We start from the raw sequence: 22,500 nt of genomic DNA, 5'->3' as shown, positions 1-22,500 counted from the left end.
TTTTGTGCACCCCTAATGCGTGTTCTCCATAGTGGGATGGGCTACTTGAGGTATCTCACGTAACATAATGGTTAGTTAGTGATGGTGACCCAATTCCCTAATGGCCCACTAATCTGTGTTTGTGTGAAATGGCCCTTTTGTACATATTTGAGGGGCCATGGCTTTTAAAATGAGGCCCTATGAGCGTGCAATGATTGTGTCGGCCCCCTGACCTGTATTTACAGTCAGTTTACTGTGCTACATGAAAATCCTAATCCTCTTCTTGTTGTGTTCGTGGGCGTCCTGTGTGTGTTTTGGTGTGCCCCCCTCATCGCACCCCCACATCACTTAATCCAAGGATGTATGTTACACTTTGGCGATGTAGTATTTTCCGCCATTGTGCTCCCTTTGCACACCAGGCCCATTGAATAAATTAGCAAAAAACAACAGCGCCGTACGACAATGTGACTTGTGTTAAAGGTTGAGGGCCGAAAGAAAAGCCTTTAAGCTGTTTTTGTTTCAATTCATTTTGTTCCCAGTGGGATAAGACTTGTAATGGATGTATTAGGGATAGGGATGTCCGATAATATCAGCCTGCCGATATTATCGGACGATAAATGCGTTAAAATGTAATATCGGAAATTATCGGTATCGGTTTTTTATTTAATTTTTATTTTTTTTAAATTAAATCAACATAAAAAACACAAGATACACTTACAATTAATGCACCAACCCAAAAAACCTCCCTCCTCATTCACACAAAAGGGTTGTTTCTTTCTGTTATTAATATTCTGCTTCCTACATTATATATCAATATATATCAATACAGTCTGCAAGGGATACAGTCCGTAAGTACACATGGTTGTGCGTGCTGCTGCTCCACTAATAGTACTAACCTTTAACAGTTAATTTTACTCATTTTCATTAATTACTAGTTTCTATGTAACTGTTTTTATATTGTTTTACTTTCTTTTTTATTCAAGAAAATGTTTTTAATTTATTTATCTTATTTTATTTTATAATTTTTTTTAAAAAGTACCTTATCCTCACCATACCTGGTTGTCCAAATTAGACATAATAATGTGTTAATTCCACGACTGTATATATCGATATCGGTTGATATCGGTATCGGTAATTAAGAGTTGGGCAATATCGGAATATCGGATATCGACAAAAAGCCATTATCGGACATCCCTAATTCTAAGTAATAAAGACTTAATTTAGAGTTATTTGGTTAGGGTTAGGGCCAGGGTTAGAGGGTTAGGGTTATAATAAGGCCATGCCAAATAAGGCATTAATAAGTACTTAATAATGACTTTTTTTTGTTTGTTTTTTTAAATTAAATCCACATAAAAAACACAAGATACACTTACAATTAGTGCACCAACCCAAAAAACCTCACTCCCCCATTTATACTCATTCACACAAAAGGGTTGTTTCTTTCTGTTATTAATATTCTGGTTCCTACATTATATATCAATATATATCAATACAGTCTGCAAGGGATACAGTCCGTAAGCACACATGATTGTGCGTGCTGCTGCTCCACTAATAGTACTAACCTTTAACAGTTAATTTTACAAATTTTCATTAATTACTAGTTTCTATGTAACTGTTTTTTTTATATTGTTTTACTTTCTTTTTTATTCAAGAAAATGTTTTTAATTTATTTATCTTATTTTATTTGATTCATTTTTTTAAAAAGTACCTTATCTTCACCATACCTGGTTGTCCGAATTAGGCATAATAATGTGTTAATTCCACGACTGCATATATCGGTTGATATCGGTATCGGTAATTAAGAGTTGGGCAATATCGGAATATCGGATATCGACAAAAAGCCATTATCGGACATCCCTAATTCTAAGTAATAAAGACTTAATTTAGAGTTATTTGGTTAGGGTTAGGGCCAGGGTTAGAGGGTTAGGGTTATAATAAGGCCATGCCAAATAAGGCATTAATAAGTACTTAATAATGACTTCTTTTTTTTTTTTTTTTTTTATTTAAATCCACATAAAAAACACAAGATACACTTACAATTAGTGCACCAACCCAAAAAACCTCCCTCCCCCATTTACACTCATTCACACAAAAGGGTTGTTTCTTTCTGTTATTAATATTCTGGTTCCTACATTATATATCAATATATATATACGGTGTTAGCTTTCACTGTTATGCTGATGACACTCAACTCTACATGCCCCTAAAGCTGACCAACACGCCGGACTGTAGTCAGCTGGAGGCGTGTCTTAATGAAATTAAACAATGGATGTCCGCTAACTTTTTGCAACTCAACGCTAAGAAAACGGAAATGCTGATTATCGGTCCTGCTAGACACCAACATCTATTTAATAATACCACCTTAACATTTGACAACCAAACAATTAAACAAGGAGACTCGGTAAAGAATCTGGGTATTATCTTCCACCCAACTCTCTCGTTTGAGTCACACATTAAGAGTGTTACTAAAACGGCCTTCTTTCATCTCCGTAATATCGCTAAAATTCGTTCCATCTTGTCCACTAGCGACGCTGAGATCATTATTCATGCGTTCGTTACGTCTCGTCTCGATTACTGTAACGTATTATTTTCGGGCCTCCCTATGTCTAGCATTAAAAGATTACAGTTGGTACAAAATGCGGCTGCAAGGCTTTTGACAAAAACAAGAAAGTTGGATCATATTACGCCTATACTGGCTCACCTGCACTGGCTTCCTGTGCACTTAAGATGCGACTTTAAGGTTTTACTACTTACGTATAAAATATTACACGGTTTAGCTCCAGCCTATCTCGCCGATTGTATTGTACCATATGTCCCGACAAGAAATCTGCGTTCAAAGAACTCCGGCTTATTAGTGATTCCCAGAGCCAAAAAAAAGTCTGCGGGCTATAGAGCGTTTTCTATTCGGGCTCCAGTACTCTGGAATGCCCTCCCGGTAACAGTTAGAGATGCTACCTCAGTAGAAGCATTTAAGTCCCATCTTAAAACTCATTTGTATAATCTAGCCTTTAAATAGACCCCCCCTTTTTTAGACCAGTTGATCTGCCGTTTCTTTTCTTCTCTCCTCTTCTCCCCTGTCCCTTGCGAGGGGGAGTTGCATAGGTCCGGTGGCCATGGATGAAGTGCTGGCTGTCCAGAGTCGGGACCCCGGGTGGACCACTAGCCTGTGCATCGGTTGGGGACATCTCTGCGCTGCTGACCCGTCTCCGCTCGGGATGGTTTCCTGTTGGCCCCGCTGTGGACTGGACTCCCGCTGATGTGTTGGATCCACTGTGGACTGGACTTTCACAATATTATGTCAGACCCACTCGACATCCGTTGCTTTCGGTCTCCCCTAGAGGGGGGGGGGGGGGGGGGTTACCCACATATGCGGTCCTCTCCAAGGTTTCTCATAGTCATTCACCGACGTCCCACTGGGGTGAGTTTTTCCTTGCCCGTATGTGGGCTCTGTACCGAGGATGTCGTTGTGGCTTGTACAGCCCTTTGAGACACTTGTGATTTAGGGCTATATAAATAAACATTGATTGATGATTGATTGATATCAATACAGTCTGCAAGGGATACAGTCCGTAAGCACACATGATTGTGCGTGCTGCTGGTCCACTAATAGTACTAACCTTTAACAGTTAATTTGACTCATTTTCATTAATTACTAGTTTCTATGTAACTGTTTTTATATTGTTTTACTTTTTTTTTTATTCAAGAAAATGTTTTTAATTTATTTATCTTATTTTATTTTTTATTTTATTTTTTAAAAGTACCTTATCTTCACCATACCTGGTTGGCCAAATTAGACATAATAATGTGTTAATTCCACGACTGTATATATCGGTTGATATCGGTATCGGTAATTAAAGAGTTGGACAATATCGGAATATCGGATATCGACAAAAAGCCATTATCGGACATCCCTAATTCTAAGTAATAAAGACTTAATTTAGAGTTATTTGGTTAGGGTTAGGGCCAGGGTTAGAGGGTTAGGGTTATAATAAGGCCATGCCAAATAAGGCATTAATAAGTACTTAATAATGACTTCTTTTTTTTTTTTTTTTAAATTAAATCCACATAAAAAAACACAAGATACACTTACAATTAGTGCACCAACCCAAAAAACCTCCCTCCCCCATTTACACTCATTCACACAAAAGGGTTGTTTCTTTCTGTTATTAATATTCTGCTTCCTACATTATATATCAATATATATCAATACAGTCTGCAAGGGATACAGTCCGTAAGCACACATGATTGTGCGTGCTGCTGCTCCACTAATAGTACTAACCTTTAACAGTTAATGTTACTCATTTTCATTCATTACTAGTTTCTATGTAACTGTTTTTATATTGTTTTACTTTCTTTTTTATTCAAGAAAATGTTTTTAATTTATTTATCTTATTTTATTTTATAATTTTTTTTAAAAAGTACCTTATCTTCACCATACCTGGTTGTCCAAATTAGACATAATAATGTGTTAATTCCACGACTGTATATATCGGTTGATATCGGTATCGGTTGATATCGGTATCGGTAATTAAAGAGTTGGACAATATCGGAATATCGGCAAAAAGCCATTATCGGACATCCCTAATTAGGGACGCATCGTTAGTTTAGCGGAGATACTTAGGTTTAGCAGGACTGAAGCTAATTTAGCTCTGCTACTGCTGCTATAATCTACTATAATTAATTAATTGCTGAATATCGGCCTGCCGATATTATCGGCTGATAAATGCGTTAAAATGTAATATCGGAAATTATCGGTATCGTTTTTTTTTTATTATCGGTATCGTTTTTTTTGTTTTTTTGTTTTTTTAAATAATTAAATCAACATAAAAAACACAAGATACACTTACAATTAGTGCACCAACCCAAAAAACCTTCCTCCCCCATTTACACTCATTCACACAAAAGGGTTGTTTCTTTCTGTTATTAATATTCTGCTTCCTACATTATATATCAATATATATCAATACAGTCTGCAAGGGATACAGTCCGTAAGCACACATGATTGTGCGTGCTGCTGCTCCACTAATAGTACTAACCTTTAACAGTTAATGTGACTCATTTTCATTCATTACTAGTTTCTATGTAACTGTTTTTATATTGTTTTACTTTCTTTATTATTCAAGAAAATGTTTTTAATTTATTTATCTTATTTTATTTTATAATTTTTTTTAAAAAGTACCTTATCTTCACCATACCTGGTTGTCCAAATTAGACATAATAATGTGTTAATTCCACGACTGTATATATCGGTTGATATCGGTATCGGTAATTAAAGAGTTGGACAATATCGGAATATCGGATATCGGCAAAAAGCCATTATCGGACATCCCTAATTAGGGACGCATCGTTAGTTTAGCGGAGATACTTAGGTTTAGCAGGACTGAAGCTAATTTAGCTCTGCTACTGCTGCTATAATCTACTATAATTAATTAATTGCTGAATAAAGCCTAACATTTTTTTTTTTTTTAAATACATCAAATATTATTTAAAAACAATACAATTCTAAACATGGGGTTTTGTGGCGAACTCTTTAGCTAAGCTAATGGTAATAGCTAGCCCCGTTACTCTTCAAGAATAGTTATTTACAGTATTTCTTCACAATAAGAACATAACACATTTAGAAAGCATTTTTCTTTATAAAATGATTTTTGACACTTTTTTTTCATCAAAAATGTGATTTCTTTTAAAAGGTTAGGGCAGGGGTCGGCAACCCAAAATGTTGAAAGAGCCATATTGGACCAAAAATACAAAAACAAATCTGTCTGGAGCCGCAACAAATTAGAAGTCATAATACAAACAGATAGTGTGTCATGAGATATACATTGAATTGAGATGACTTAAAGGAAACTAAATGAGCTCAAATATAGCTACAAATGAGGCATAATGATGCAATATGTACATACAGCTAGCCTAAATAGCATGTTAGCATCGATTAGCTTGCAGTCATGCAGTGACCAAATATGTCTGATTAGCACTCCACACAAGTCAATAACATCAACAAAACTCACCTTTGTGCATTCACGCACAACGTTAAAAGTTTGGTGGACAAAATGAGACAGAAAAAGAAGTGGCATAAAACACGTCCTAGAAAGTCGGAGAAAGTTATACATGGAAACAAACTAAGGTGAGTTCAAGGACCGCCAAAATTAGTAGGACAAAACGGCGCTCGCCAAATACTCGAATCAGTGAAGCATGTTTAATATAAACAGTGTGATTTATAACAATTAGGGAGGTTTGTGTCATGTTTGTCGTATAGGCCGTATAGGCAAATGCTAAGGGCGCCGTCCATCAGGGGGCGCCACGCCAGTGCCGCAAATGTTGGAGGAAAAAAAAATTAAATAAATAAAAGTTGGTACTATTATTTCTAAATAGAAAAAATAATCCCACGTTAATTAAAATGCAAAGTAAAGCGTATTTAATAGAAATATTATTTGTTACAACATTACGCCCAACACGGTGCGCCCCCTCCCTTCCCGTATCATGACTCTTTTTGGACTCACCACGTCAAAAAATCAACACAAGATGTCAAAACGGCCAAAACTGTCAGGTGCCCAGGGAAGAAAAAAATAGAAAAGAAGAGGAGGAGAAACGAGAAAAAGACAGAGGTAGCAGGTAGGTAACGTTAGCCTACATTAAATTATTTGTCTGTTACATGTGATAGTAACCTGGCTTTTTAGCATTAAGCTAATGCTACATGATTCTGCAATTGCTAATCAATAAATAGCTTCTTCTGTTTTAACGTCGGGTTAATATTGTGGAGGGGGCTAAATTGTTATGGAAAATAATAATGTAACGTTTGGTAATTACAGTACTCCCACCTTACATTCCTCAGGGACATTTGTATTAGATCTCTTAAGCAGGTGTTTGTTTTTTTACATTGTTATTGCCTTCTGGTTAGCTAATGTTTGCCCTGCAGGTAATAGTCACTTTTCCACCCCTTTATATATTAGGTATAGTTGTAAGCCTAGTTGTTAAAGTGCACATCATTAATGTTAATGAAGCAATATCTCATGAGAGGGAATGCTGTTTTTTAATTTGAGCACTGCTGTGATTCGGTTAAAGATAATCATAACATAACATTCTCATATAATATGTTCATTTGCTTTCTTTAAGCAAAAAAAAAAGGTCAAAGACAAAGCTATTCGGTTTGTCTAATCTTGCATAGGGCGCCAGATTGGTTAGGGCCAGGCCTGCACATATGTATGTATATATATATATATATATATATGTATGCATGTGTATACATATATGCATGCATGTATATATATTCTGCATATATTTTGCATTTTCATCAAGACAGAAAGGCTCAATATAAGAGAGACAATCCACTTTGCACACGTTTAGTAGATCAACTTTGCGTGTGCTATCAAGTGTGCACATGTTTTAGTACAGTACAGTAGGTTGAGAGTTCAAACCCCGGCCGGGTCATACCAAAGACTATAAAAATGGGACCCGTTACCTCCCTGCTTGCCACTCAGAATCAAGGGTTGGAATTGGGGGTTAAATCACCAAAAATGATTCCCGGGCGCGGCCACCGCTGCTGCCCACTGCTCCCCTCACCTCCCAGGGGGTGAACAAGGGGATGGGTCAAATGCAGAGGACACATTTCACCACACCTAGTGTGTGTGTGACAATCATTGGTACTTTAATCTTAATAAACAAACCTTTAGTAAGTCAGTCCCTGACAATTTTATCGTGATTTGTTTGTGATTTCAATGCTTTTTGCAACAAAAACGGTTTAGATATGAGCGAGCTGGCGCATGCACGGTCCAACAGGAAGTGTGTTTCTTAAACAGGAAGTGGACCAATTAAAAAAAGAGAAATATGGAAAGGAAGTTGTTGGTTCGCGTGTGCAGTTTGGGGTTTAAGAAATGGTTCACCGCAGACAGTCGATTGCCTTTTTCTTCACCTGTTATTGTTAACCAATGTGGTCAAAAAAAAAAATCATTGTAAGGTGTGATGTTATGGTGTGGTTCTGAGAGATTTGGCGAACAGAGAAATGAAAAGAGCCATAACAAATAGTACTCTTGGAGGGGGGCCGCTGTCAGGCCCATTTTCGGGGTGCAGGGAGAGCAGCTGGATATTGTCATGGTTTCCCCGGGGGAGCCTGGGTGTCAGGTTGGATGGGTTTCTGTCGAAATATACCCAAGGAGATGCTAACTTGTTTGTTTTTGGGGGAGGGGGGGGATCCCCAGCGTGGGTAGGGTGTCAAATCTTATTATGGTGCCATAATAGGTGTAGGTTATTGCTGATGTAGTGTTTGTGGGGGCGTGACGAGGGGGTTGGGCTGTAAATTGATCCTTTGTTTTTGTCCAAGCGTAAGTGTTTTGGGTGGGGGGGGGCTTGTTTTGGTTTCTTCGAGGGCAACCCCATACCACGATGACCGCAAGGAAGCTTATGTATAATCATTGTTTGAATAGCCATCAAATTACCTCCATTGTTGTTCTTCAAAATAAACATTTAGGGCAGAAATGTGTCCACTAACTGTGAAAATTCATAGTAAATATTCTGCATGTGAAATTCCTTCGCAGCCAGCTGGTGTGTTTTTGCCCTTATCTACATCTGCCAAACATCTGGATCTCATCTGGGCTGGGCTGTGTTTTTACGAGCCCTCGCACACGCAGGATAATATATATATGTATATGTATATGTATATGTACACTACCGTTCAAAAGTTTGGGGTCACCCAAACAATTTAGTGGAATAGCCTTCATTTCTAAGAACAAGAATAGACTGTCGAGTTTCAGATGAAAGTTCTCTTTTTCTGGCCATTTTGAGCGTTTAATTGACCCCACAAATGTGATGCTCCAGAAACTCAATCTGCTCAAAGGAAGGTCAGTTTTGTAGCTTCTGTAACAAGCTAAAGTGTTTTCAGATGTGTGAACATGATTGTACAAGGGTTTTCTAATCATCAATTGGCCTTCTGAGCCAATGAGCAAACACATTGTACCATTAGAACACTGGAGTGATAGTTGCTGGAAATGGGCCTCTATACACCTATGTAGATATTGCACCAAAAAGCAGACATTTGCAGCTAGAATAGTCATTTAGCACATTAGCAATGTATAGAGTGTATTTCTTTCAAGTTAAGACTAGTTTAAAGTTATCTTCATTGAAAAGTACAGTGCTTTTCCTTCAAAAATAAGGACATTTCAATGTGACTCCAAACTTTTGAACGGTAGTGTATATGTATATAGGGCCGGGCGATGAAAACTGTATCACGATATGAGCGTTTTATATCGATAATTATTGATATTTTTTATGACCCATTAAAAAAAAAAAGGACCAGGAGTAAAATATATGGAATGTAAACATTTTTATGTAAAATGTAACTTTCCTCCCCGCTATCAAGGTAGAAAGGAAAGGAAATGTCAACACAAGCATGGAAAACAATGTCAAACTAAATTCTAAAATCACATCGAACACTTAACAATAACCTTCTAAGATTAAAGGCCTACTGAAATGAAATTTTTTTTAGTAAACGGGGATAGCAGATCCATTCTATGTGTCATACTTGATCATTTCACGATATTGCCATATTTTTGCTGAAAGGATTTAGTAGAGAACAACGACGATAAAGTTCGCAACTTTTGGTCGCTGATCAAAAAAAGCCTTGCCTGTACCTGGAAGTAGCGTGACGTCACAGGAGGAAAGACTCCTCACATTTCCCCATTGTTTACAATGCAGCGAGAGAGATTCAGACCGAGAAAGCGACGATTATCCCATTCATTTGAGCGAGGATGAAAGATTCGTGGATGAGGAAAGTGAGAGTGAAGGACTAGAGTGCAGTGTAGGACGTATCTTTTTTTCGCTCCAACCGTAACTTAGGTACAAGGGTTCATTGGATTCCACACTTTTTCTATTGTGGATCACAGATTTGTATTTTAAACCACCTCGGATACTATATCCTCTTGAAAATGAGAGTCGAGAACGCGAAATGGACATTCACAGTGACTTTTATCTCCACGACAATACATCGGCGAAGCTCTTTAGCTACTGAGCTAACATTATAGCATCGGGCTCAAATGCAGATAGAAGCAAAATAAATAAACCCCTGACTGGAAGGATAGACAGAAAATCAACAATACATATATAATATATAATGTAAATACACGGTTAATAATTTCCAGCTTGGCGAAGCTTAACAATGCTGTTGCTAACAACGCCATTGAAGCTAACTTAGCTACGGGACGGCGTTGTAGCTTTCGACGACACCCCGGCCACTATCAGAGTCGGCAAGAAACATATATTTCCCCCAAGTTACGTACGTGACATGCACATAGCGACACGCACGTACGGGCAAGCGATCAAATGTTTGGAAGCCAAAGCTGTACTCACCGTAGCGCGTCTGCTATCCAAGTCAAAGTCCTCCTGGTTGTGTTGCTGCAGCCAGCCGCTAATACACCGATCCCACCTACAGCTTTCTTCTTTGCAGTCTTCATTGTTCATTAAACAAATTGCAAAAGATTCACCAACACAGATGTCCAGAATACTGTGGAATTTTGGGATGAAAACAGAGCTTTTTGTATTGGATTCAATGTGTCCGAATACTTCCGTTTCAACCATTGACGTCACGCGCATACGTCATCATACATAGACATTTTCAACCGGAAGTGTGGCGGGAAATTTAAAATGTCACTTTATAAGTTAACCCGGCCGTATTGGCATGTGTTGCAATGTTAAGATTTCATCATTGATATATAAACTATCAGACTGCGTGGTCGCTAGTAGTGGCTTTCAGTAGGCCTTCAAGGTGCACAAATAAGGAATATGTAAGAAATGCTTAATAAAGTGTAAGAAAATAGTGCAAAGTGGGGAAAGTGTAAATAAAGAGAAACCTGAGAATAACTTTTTCTGCAGGTTTAGTGCTCTAAAGGGTGAGCGCAGCGAAGTTGGTGTGGTAGTTCCGGTCTTGGTTTGGACAAGCGTCTTGCATAATTTACAGACCACATTGGTCTGACTACGGTCCGTTTTTAAAAATCCCCCAAAAACTGCCATACCGTCATGGTGACTTTTCCTGTTTTATCCACAATATTCGCTCTATGCTGCACTCATTTTTTTACTTTCCCTTCTCACTCCGTGCAGAGAATCAACTGCAAGACAACAAGACGGCACAACCGAACGTGACAGCTAATACTGTTACCTGATTGGTTGTTAGCGTGTCACGTCCTGCGTTGCTCGGTTAAAGAGTGCCTTTGTTCATGCAACCAACCTTGCTTCGCCACTTCCTGTTTCTTCCGACAAAGCAAAAATATATTTATATCAAGCGTTTTATTGAACATTTTTTATTGATATTATGTGTCTATCGCAATTTATACTGTATTGATATCGTTTTATCGCCCAGCCCTAATGTTTATACATACACACATATGTATGTTTGAGGTGTGCCAAATGTGTTGTTTTTAATTAAGACTACACAATAAAGATCATCTTAATTAGTGTGATATTGAGAACATATGAAACATCCCCAGATATTGTTCTGGTACTTCTTTTTTCTGTATTTTTCTTGGTTAAAAGTGTTTAGTTTCCTTTATTCGTTCATATCAAAGTAAATAAATATAGCTGCTTAAAGTGGAACGTGTAGGCATGAGTATACTATCATTTGTATTGTGTTAAGAGACGGTAGAGTTTCAATGTTTGCCCATAATTAATAATAATAATGAATATGCATGTACAGTATAATGCTATATCAGTTACATTACCCACCAAAAGTATGGTTTTAACACAAATATTACCACACTAAATGTGCAGAATTGGCGAAGTAATAATACAACTTTACTATATTCGTATTTTAGTGCATTAATTTGAGTATTTTTTTAATATTAAAAATATTTTTTTTTAATTATATATTTACATAAATATATAAATTGTATTCAGTTATTTTTATAGATTTTTTTTTTTATATTTACATTATTTATATAAGTATGTGTTTGTATTATTGACTTAAAACACCTTTAACTACGTTTATTGTTTCGACCAGGTTTACGTATTGATTCATTTAGAATGTCTTCAAAATAACTGATTGTAACTAAACATCTATCCTAATGTGCACCAAAGTGTAATCCTACCCTCTTTAAGTATACAGCACAGGCCAAAAGTTTGGACACACCTTCTCATTCAATGTGTTTTCTTTATTTTCATGACTATTTACATTGTAGATTGTCACTGAAGGCATCACAACTATGAATGTGGAGTTATGTACTTGACAAAAAAAAGGTGAAATAACTGAAAACATGTTTTGTATTCTAGTTTCTTCAAAATAGCCACCCTTTGCTTTGATTACTTTTTCGCACACTCTTGGCATTCTCTTGATGAGCTTCAAGAGGTAGTCACCTGAAATGGTTTTCACTCATCCAGAGAATGCCAAGAGTGTGCAAAACAGTAATTAGCGCAAAGGGTGGCTATTTTGAAGAAACACTTGGCTTGGTACTTTTTAATTAGAGATGTCCGATAATGGCTTTTTTGCCGATATCCGATATTGTCCAACTCTTAATTACCGATACCGATATATACAGCCGTGGAATTAACACATTATTATGCCTAATTTTGTTGTGGTGCCCCCCGCTGGATGCATTAAACAATGTAACAAGGTTTTCCCAAAATAAATCAACTCAAGTTATGGGGAAAAAAATGCCAACATGGCACTGCCATATTTATTATTGAAGTCACAAAGTGCATTTTTTTTTAAAAAATGCCTCAAAACAGCAGCTTGGAATTTGGGACATGCTCTCCCTGAGAGAGCATGAGGAGGTTGAGGTGGTCGGGGTTGGGGGGGTATATTGTAGCGTCCCGGAAGAGTTAGTGCTGCAAGGGGTTCTGGGTATTTGTTCTGTTGTGTTACGGTGCGGACGTTCTCCCGAAATGTGTTTGTCATTCTTGTTTGGTGTGGGTTCACAGTGTGGCGCATATTTGTAACAGTGTTAAAGTTGTTCATACGGCCACCCTCAGTGTGACCTGTATGGCTGTTGACCAAGTATGGATTGCATTCAATTGTGTGTGTGAAAAGTCGTACATATTATGTGACTGGGCCGGCATGCAAAAGCAGTGCCTTTAAGGTTTAGTGGCGCTCTGTACTTCTCCCTACGTCCACTGGGCGGCGTTTTAAAAAGTCATACATTTTACTTTTTGAAACCGATACGGATAATTTTGAAACCGATACCGATAATTTCCGATATTACATTTTAAAGCATTTATCGGCCGATAATATCGGACATCTCTACTTTTAATAAGTATTTGAGATTTCGGTAACTCAAACACCAGCAAGTCTAGAGTTTTGAAGTTGTTTTAATGTACTGTACTGTTGTCTTTTCCATTTGCTTGAATGCATTCAGAAATGTTGTTTTTGTGTGTTACATAATCCACTCAGATTCCTGAATGAGCAGAGCATGGGCCAAAGTTATTCAACACAGAGGCGGCGCCCCAATTGCACCTTTTTCCCGCCTCTTTCAAACTGAGGTAACGTACGAGTGGCTTCGGTAGCTGTGTGTGTGTGTGTGTGTGTGTGTGTGTGTGTGTGTGTGTGTGTGTGTGTGTGTGTGTGTGTGTGTGTGTGTGTGTGTGTGTGTGTGTGTGTGTGTGTGCAGGGCCGGCCCATGGCATAGGCCGTATAGGCAAATGCTAAGGGCGCCGTCCATCAGGGGGCGCCACGCCAGTGCCACAAATGTTGGAGGAAAAAATAAAATTAAAATAAAAAAGTTGGTACTATTATTTCTAAATACATAAAATAATCCCACGTTAATTAAAATGCAAAGTAAAGCCTATTTAATAGAAATATTATTTGTTACAACATTACGCTCCCCCTCCCCCGGCACGGTGTGCCCCCTCCCTTCCCGTATCATGACTCTTTTTGGACGTCACCACATAAAAAAAAATCAACACAAGATGTCAAAACGGCCAAAACTGTCAGGTGCCCAGGGGAGAAAAGAAGAGGAGAAACGAGAAAAAGACAGAGGTAGCAGGTAGGTAACATCAGCCTACATGAAATTATTTGTCTGTTACAGAATGTGCTAGTAACCTGGCTTTTTAGCATTAAGCTAATGTTACATGATTCGGCAATTGCTAATCAATAAATAGCTAGTTCTGTTTTAACGTCGGGTTAATATTGTGGAGGGGGCTAAATTGTTATGGAAAATAATAATGTAACGTTAGGTAATTACAGCACTCCCTGGTGTACAGTAATTTGTAAGTCATGCTAGTTAATGCAATATTAAAAAGCACAAATAGAGAACTCTGTAGGATCCCCTTTTTTTGTAATATAGTTGTTAAAGTCATACTGGTTTGATATCTTGTTTTGTGCAGTGCCTTATTTGTATTGTATTTTTAATTTATTTTGTGCAACTTGTTGACACGTTTTATTTTGTGTTTATATATGTAAAAAATATTGTATTTCATATATTCATTTTTTATTTTTTGTATTCATTTATTTATCCATATTTTTTTTTATCTTGTTAACTATTCTGATTGTTAATTTAGTTTCTTTAAGTAAAAAAAAAAAGGTCAAAGACAAAGCTATTCGGTTTCTTGTGAGTATATACACTTCACTGCCGATGTGGGGGGGGGGGGGGGGGGCGCGCCACCTAAAATCTTGCCTAGGGCGCCAGATTGGTTAGGGCCGGGCCTGTGTGTGTGTGTGTGTGTGTGTGTGTGTGTGTGTGTGTGTGTGTGTGTGTGTGTGTGTGTGCGTGTGTGTGTGTGCGCGTGCGCTGGTGGTTTTGGAAAGTGTGAGTGAATGTGGTCGTGACATGAGTGTGTGCATACAGGAAGTAACAAGGGGTCCTTTCTTAGCCACAAAGCTGTAGTAGGCGACCAAAGCAGGCCTGTAATAGGAAGTGAGTATTTGTATTATCCACGACATCATAAAATAAAAAATGTCGCTCGGAGGAGCACATTCACAGAGTGTGGGACAAGGTTGTGAACCTCCCCCTTAGTGGGGCCACAGGGGGAAATCCTCATTAAGTGTAAGGGGCCGCTGGAAAGGGGAGATAATACACTTCCCCATATGCTCAAGTATAATATTATATATAATATACATCATATCGCTGACAATGTGTGTTAGGCTTATAGTATTTCTTACGTTTTTACTTGACATTATGCTTTTTGCTGCTGATCTTGCTTATTTAACAGTATGTACATATAAAAGGGCAAGATACTGACTGTGATCTATACCAGGGGTCGGCAACCCGCGGCTCTAGAGCCGCATGCGGCTCTTTAGCGCCGCCCTAGTGGCTCTCTGAAGCTTTTTCAAAAATGTATGAAAAATGGAAAAAGATGAGGGGAAAAAATGTATATTTTTTGTTTTAATATGGTTACTGTAGGAGGACAAACATGACACAAACCTCCCTAATTGTTATAAATCACACTGTTTGTATTAAACATGCTTCACTGATTCGAGTATTTGGCGAGCGCCGTTTTGTCCTACTAATTTTGGCGGTCCTTGAACTCACCTTAGTTTGTTTACAATGTATAACTTTCTCCGACTTTCTAGGACGTGTTTTATGCCACTTCTTTTTCCGTCTCATTTTGTCCGCCAAACTTTTAATGTTGTGCGTGAATGCACAAAGGTGAGTTTTGTTGATGTTATTGACTTGTGTGGAGTGCTAATCAGACATATTTGGTCACTGCATGACTGCAAGCTAATCGATGCTAACATGCTATTTAGGCTAGCTATATGTACATATTGCATCATTATGCCTCATTTGTAGCTATATTTGAGCTCATTTAGTTTCCTTTAAGTCATCTTAATTCAATGTATATCTCATGACAAACTATCTGTTTGTATTATGGCTTCTAATTTGTTGCGGCTCCAGACAGATTTGTTTTTGTATTTTTGGTCCAATGTGGCTCTTTTAACATTTTGGGTTGCCGACCACTGCCCTATACATACTGACTGGCCACAACATTAGGAACACCTGCAACTGATTAACCGTTGTCGGGGAAAAAATACATATTTGTATCTGTATTTCTAATATCACCACCCCCATAAAGTTAAACACAAGTTCACAATATAAGGCCGTGAATTACACATTTTTACATACAAACCCCGTTTCCATATGAGTTGGGAAATTGTGTTAGATGTAAATATAAACGGAATACAATGATTTGCAAATCCTTTTCAACCCATATTCAGTTGAATATGCTACAAAGACAACATATTTGATGTTCAAACTCATAAACTTTTTTTTTTTTTGCAAATAATAATTAACTTAGAATTTCATGGCTGCAACACGTGCCAAAGTAGTTGGGAAAGGGCATGTTCACCACTGTGTTACATGGCCTTTCCTTTTAACAACACTCAGTAAACGTTTGGGAACTGAGGAGACACATTTTTGAAGCTTCTCAGGTGGAATTCTTTCCCATTCTTGCTTGATGTACAGCTTAAGTTGTTCAACAGTCCGGGGGTCTCCCTTCTGCTATTTTAGGCTTCATAATGCGCCACACATTTTCAATGGGAGACAGGTCTGGACTACAGGCAGGCCAGTCTAGTACCCGCACTCTTTTACTATGAAGCCACGTTGATGTAACACGTGGCTTGGCATTGTCTTGCTGAAATAAGCAGGGGCGTCCATGGTAACGTTGCTTGGATGGCAACATATGTTGCTCCAAAACCTGTATGTACCTTTCAGCATTAATGGCGCCTTCACAGATGTGTAAGTTACCCATGTCTTGGGCACTAATACACCCCCATACCATCACACATGCTGCCTTTTACACTTTGCGCCTATAACAATCCGGATGGTTCTTTTCCTCTTTGACGTCCACAGTTTCCAAAAACAATTTGAAATGTGGACTCGTCAGACCACAGAACCCTTTTCCACTTTGAATCAGTCCATCTTAGATGAGCTCAGGCCCAGCGAAGCCGACGGCGTTTCTGGGTGTTGTTGATAAACAGTTTTCGCCTTGCATAGGAGAGTTTTAACTTGCACTTACAGATGTAGCGACCAACTGTAGTTACTGACAGTGGGTTTGTGAAGTGTTCCTGAGCCCATGTGGTGATATCCTTTACACACTGATGTCGCTTGTTGATGCAGTACAGCCTGAGGGATGGAAGGTCACGGGCTTAGCTGCTTACGTGCAGTGATTTCTCCAGATTCTCTGAACCCTTTGATGATATTACGGAGCGTAGATGGTGAAATCCCTAAATTCCTTGCAATAGCTGGTTGAGAAAGGTTTTTCTTAAACTGTTCAACAATTTGCTCACGCATTTGTTGACAAAGTGGTGACCCTCGCCCCATCCTTGTTTCTGAATGACTGAGCATTTCATGGAATCTACTTTTTTACCCAATCATGGCACCCACCTGTTCCCAATTTGCCTGTTCACCTGTGGGATGTTCCAAATAAGTGTTTGATGAGCATTCCTCAACTTTATCAGTATTTATTGCCACCTTTCCCAACTTCTTTGTCACGTGTTGCTGGCATCAAATTATAAAGTTAATGATTATTTGCAAAAAAAAAAAATGTTTATCAGTTTGAACATCAAATATGTTGTCTTTGTAGCATATTCAACTGAATATGGGTTGAAAAGGATTTGCAAATCATTGTATTCCGTTTATATTTACATCTAACACAATTTCCCAACTCATATGGAAACGGGGTTTGTACATACCTCTCCAACAAGTTGATAAAGGTGTGTTTTGGCTGATTTTAACTGAAAAACGTGTGTAGGATTAAAAAGAAACAAACAATGAGGCTATTTTAATAACAGGCCAGGAGGTTTCCTTGGTTTCGTGTTTTGCATTGGGAAAACAACACATACTTAACATACGTCGAGCTAACTGTTCTAGCGCCCTCTGGTGTTCGATAAAAGCATAGCGCCACTCTTTTAAGCGAGAATTTGAGCAACAGCCTTTCCTGTTGGCGAACACTACAAATCACAACTGAGAAGCTTCCCGCTTTACTTACGTAGACAGCGTCCTCTGCTGGTCAACATTAAGAACTACAACTGTAAAGCTGGGGGGGGGTAAGTACCTATAAAGTAGAAATCACAACTGTGAAGCTTCCCGCTTTTACTTACGTAGACAGCGTCCTCTGCTGGTCAACGTTGAGAATCACAACTGCAAAGCTGGGATGGAGGAGAGGGGGAAGTACCTATAGTTAATGTATTTATTATAATAATTATATAATAAAATACATAATGTGATATAATAATATTGTTGTTGTTATATTAATTATTATCTAAAAGGGCCCATTTTGCACTCATAAAGTTCACTTAAATTGAATCCAAAAAATATATTTCTGTTTTTCTTTCTTTAGTTTATTTCGAACATGAACACTCTTACAGTATAATACATCACACAGTTCCATATCATTTCACTTTACATCATGTCCGAAAAAGCAAAGCTTATTTAATCCTACCCCTTTCCCGCTTCAGAGTGTTTACAAATATATAGAATAATTTACTGACCCTTTTATATGATAAAATAACATCTGTGAATTAGTATACACAATAGTTTTGTAATGTGTAATTAATAAATTCAGTCATTATTAACATACTGAGATGAAGAATATCTTATTTACAATAAGGTTGAAAGTATTTCTCATAATTCTTCTTCTTTGTACTTTGTAAGCACTATTATTTTGAACAACCTCTTAAACTGGATCATGTCAGTACATTGTTTAACTTCTTTACTTAATCCATTCCATCATTTAATTCCACATACTGATATGCTAAAGGTTGTAAGTGTTGTACGTCAATATAAATGTTTTAAATTATTTTTTCCTCTAAGGTTTTTATTGTAACACTGACCTAGAAACACTATTGAGTAGAAATATAAACATAATTAAAGCTGCAAGCAGCGTTGGTCGGGTCCGCATTTTGGCAGGTGCTAGTCCTAGGTGTCCCAATACTTTTGTCCAGTGGTAGTCCTGAGTGAGACCTACATAGAGGTTTTTGTTTCGTGTCTCTACGATATTGGTACTGGGAGTTAGAGGAAGTTGTGTCTGTGTCTTTTTCCTAGGTGTCGCGGCACAGTGGTTGTTTTCTTTGACGGCGCGTAAAATCACAGCAGCGGAGCAACTTTAGTGCTGCGGGTCTTTGAAGGCTCGTAAAATCAAAACGGTAGCACGTATCAAAAATCCGTACAGACCTTTTAATCAGAAGGGTTCAATCTCTCTCCTGTAGCAGTTTGAAGCCGAAACGACAAACGCGCTCAGAGGAGATAACGTTTGATGTTTGGTGACCGGTTGTAACAAAAATTTTGTCTTGAAGGAGGAATAGCAAACTTCCTGTTGATTTTTGCTGAAGGATGTCAATCTAAGAAATGTAGGTCTAGGTGGGACCTACGTAGAGGTTTTTGTTTCATGTCTCTAAGACGTTCCTACCGGAAGTTACAAGCAGTTTTGTCTGAGTTTTCCTCTAAAAAGCAGTTTTGTCTCGGTTTTATTCAAAAATTGCGCTAGAGCGCAATTTTGAGCTTTGGGGTTCGTTTTTTTTTTTTAGATCGCAATGTCCAGCAGTACCGATGTGTGTGAGAAGTTTGGTGAGTTTTGAAGTATTTTAAGGGGGTCAAATTAGAGGTCAAAGACGTCAAAAGCAGTGTATTTAGTACATTTTTGTCTAAAATGGGAAATTGCCAACTTCCTGTTGGTTTTCGCCCGAGAATGTGTCATTATGAGTTGTAGGTCTAAAGGAGACCCACATACAGGTTTTTGTTTCATGTCTCTACGACCTTCCTAGTGGGAGTTACAGGCAGTTTGTTTTGTTTTTTTCCTAGTACAAAGGACTCCCCCAGGGAGTCCTTTGTACAGGGTACAGGGCGGACCCTAATAATAATAAAGAATAATAATAATAAAACCTTACAATTTCAATAGGGTCCTTTCGTCCCATTGCAAAAGGACTCCCTTTGGGAGTCCTTTTCAAATGGTCCTGTGCGGACCCTAAAAATAGATGGATACAAAAATGGTACTTTATTGATTCCTTCAGGAGAGTTCCCTCAGGGACCATAAATTGATTTACGTGGACCCCGACTTAAACAAGTTGAAAAACTTATTCGGGTGTTACCATTTAGTGGTCAATTGTACGGAATATGTGCTGAACTGTGCAATCTACTAATAAAAGTTTCAATCAATCCAAAATTAAAATACTGTGCATGTGATATTTATTGATTATTTCATCTGCCAGTGCACCCTTTTAAACACTTCTTTTCAAGAATCATTAATCAATCCAATTATATTTTATGTATTTATACTTCCGTTCAGGCAACAACAACAAAAGAATATACATTTGTGTGAGAGACAAATGATCTATCGTCCATAATGACACATTCCTGGGAGCGTGTCGGGACAAAGTGCTGCACCTTTGAGCGGAAAGAACATTTATTTACCTAAAAAAAGATTGTTTTCCTCCTTCTGCACTTACGTACTGTAACACTCATAACAAGCACTATTTCCCTGTTCATTTGCATTTGTGCTCCTAGTTTTCCCCTTGTCTCTGTCCTGTCAGTATGGATTCAGCAGTAATGGCAGAGACATGTGGAATTTTTCAATGCCTCGCCCTGAGGGCACCATGCAGTCTCTGCCTACTCTCTCTCTCTCTCTCACTCACACACACATCTTTTTTTTCCTCCTGTGTTGCAGCACTGGGATGTTTGTTTGTGTCCATGGCGTGTCCTCCGGCTGCTGCGGCCTCCTCCTGCTCCTACACCGTGGTCATCATCCCACTAAAGAGCAGACTCTACGGCCTGGACGCGCTTCGATTCTACTCGTGGGTAAGAGACACGCCCACCACTACATTTGTGTCCTTTAAGCCCACTTGGCTGCACCAGCTTACAATCAAAAAAGTGTTCAACATGCAGAGAGAATGTGTTGATTGAACTGCATTACCATGTCGCTTATTTTACTGTACAGCATACAGTATGCAAAAGTCAAAGTGACAGGCCAAGCAAGTACAGGCTCGTAAGGAAGCCGTTAAGAAGTGACCAAAAGAGCACAGGTGGGTGTGACCGCACAACCCCAAGCTGTGTCTTGTTTATTGATATGCTACTACTCACTGTGCACAATATTTGAATATATTATGGCAGCTGAAATGTTGAATTAATTCTTGCAACAGTTTAATTAATAGTTTGAAAATAATTTGAATAATCGACATACAATACAAAACATTTTTTTTGTAAAATTAGACAATACAACATCCTGAAACTTGAATTGTTTTGGAAAAGAACAGCATTTATAGTGTTCAACAAAAATATGTTACCTAACGTTTTTTGTAATAACTTCCAAAATGTAATAAAAATGTATCATTGTTATAATAATACAATTATATATATGCTACTACTCACTGTGCACAATATTTCAATATAATATGGCAGCTGAAATGTTGAATTAATTCTTGCAACAGTTTAATTAATAGTTTGAAAATAATTTGAATAATCGACATACAATACAAAACATTTTTTTTTGTCAAAATAACAATACAACATCCTGAAACTTGAATTGTTTTGGAAAAGAACAGCATTTATAGTGTTCAACAAAAATATGTTACCTAACGTTTTTGTAATAACTTCCAAAATGTAATAAAAATGTATCATTGTTATAATAATACAATTATTAGAATAATCAACAATGCTTTGTACCTTACTGTAAACATAGAATTTGCCTACTGCGAGACAGAGTATATTAGACACTTTTAGGTTGTTTATATGGTACGTGTGTATAAAAAAATATATATAGATTATTTATTACTATTTATTACAGAAAAAAAAGAAAATCCATTATTTTAGTTCATTTATTTTATTTTCATGTTAATGTCAAAAATGTAATACATTTTATTATTATGATAATGATAAACTCATTACAATAATCTTCCTGTAAACCTGTAATTTGCCTACTTCCAGACCAATAAAAACTAGTCTTTCATGAAACTATATATATATATTATATATATGTATGAAATAATATATTAATTATTTTTTAATCCATTATTTTCATGCATTTATTTTTAATCAGGTTTTGGATGTATTGAGTTGTTGAGTTGAGTTTGAGTTTATTTCGAATTGACTGCAAAAATACAGAAAATAAAAAAATAACATTATTCAGAATATTCAGGGTAAACATATCAGCTGAATTTCTGATATTATTTTATGTTAAAGTCCAAAATGTAACACAATTTATTGTTATAATAATAAAAAAAATATTACAATAATCGACGGTGCTTTGTACCTCTCTGTGCACATGGGATTTGCTCACTGTGGGACAAATAAAAACGGGTCTCATAAAACATTAATTAAATTATAGTATACACTTTTAGATTGTCTATATATTATATGTGAATGAAATTATACTTCAATTGTTTATTTTTAGTCATATTTTTTTCTTTCAAAAATGTCCTTATTTTCATGCATTTAATTTTCGATCAAGGTTGGGTGTATCAACTAAAAAAATACTGAAAATTAAAAAAAACAAAATGTATAATATATTCAACACAAATATGTAAGCTAAATTGCTTTTATTTGTATGTTAATGTCAAAAATGTAAAACAATTTATTGATTTTATTCATTTATTATTATGACAATGATACAATGACTACA

At 37.3% G+C, this 22,500-nt stretch overlaps 1 protein-coding gene across 5 annotated transcripts in view; it reads left to right on the top strand.

Annotated features, from left to right (window-relative positions):
• sapcd1 (suppressor APC domain containing 1) overlaps positions 1 to 22,500 on the top strand; it is a 53,107-nt gene that overhangs the window by 21,639 nt on the left and 8,968 nt on the right. For 2 of the 5 annotated variants that reach the window (XM_062064503.1, XM_062064499.1), the window contains exon 3: positions 20,551 to 20,681. In XM_062064503.1, the coding sequence (XP_061920487.1) occupies positions 20,574 to 20,681 (108 nt within the window). In that variant the 5' untranslated portion in view covers positions 20,551 to 20,573. Of the gene's footprint in view, positions 1 to 13,345; positions 13,435 to 14,639; positions 14,808 to 15,444; positions 15,540 to 20,550; positions 20,682 to 22,500 lie in introns of those variants that run through there. The other 3 variants (XM_062064501.1, XM_062064502.1, XM_062064500.1) reach the window with 3 other exon arrangements.

The sequence above is a fragment of the Entelurus aequoreus genome, linkage group LG12 (genome assembly GCF_033978785.1).
Source record: "Entelurus aequoreus isolate RoL-2023_Sb linkage group LG12, RoL_Eaeq_v1.1, whole genome shotgun sequence".
NCBI lineage: Eukaryota > Metazoa > Chordata > Actinopteri > Syngnathiformes > Syngnathidae > Entelurus > Entelurus aequoreus.
Note: the sequence above shows the minus strand (reverse complement) of the source record. Positions and strands in the feature narration are given on the sequence as shown.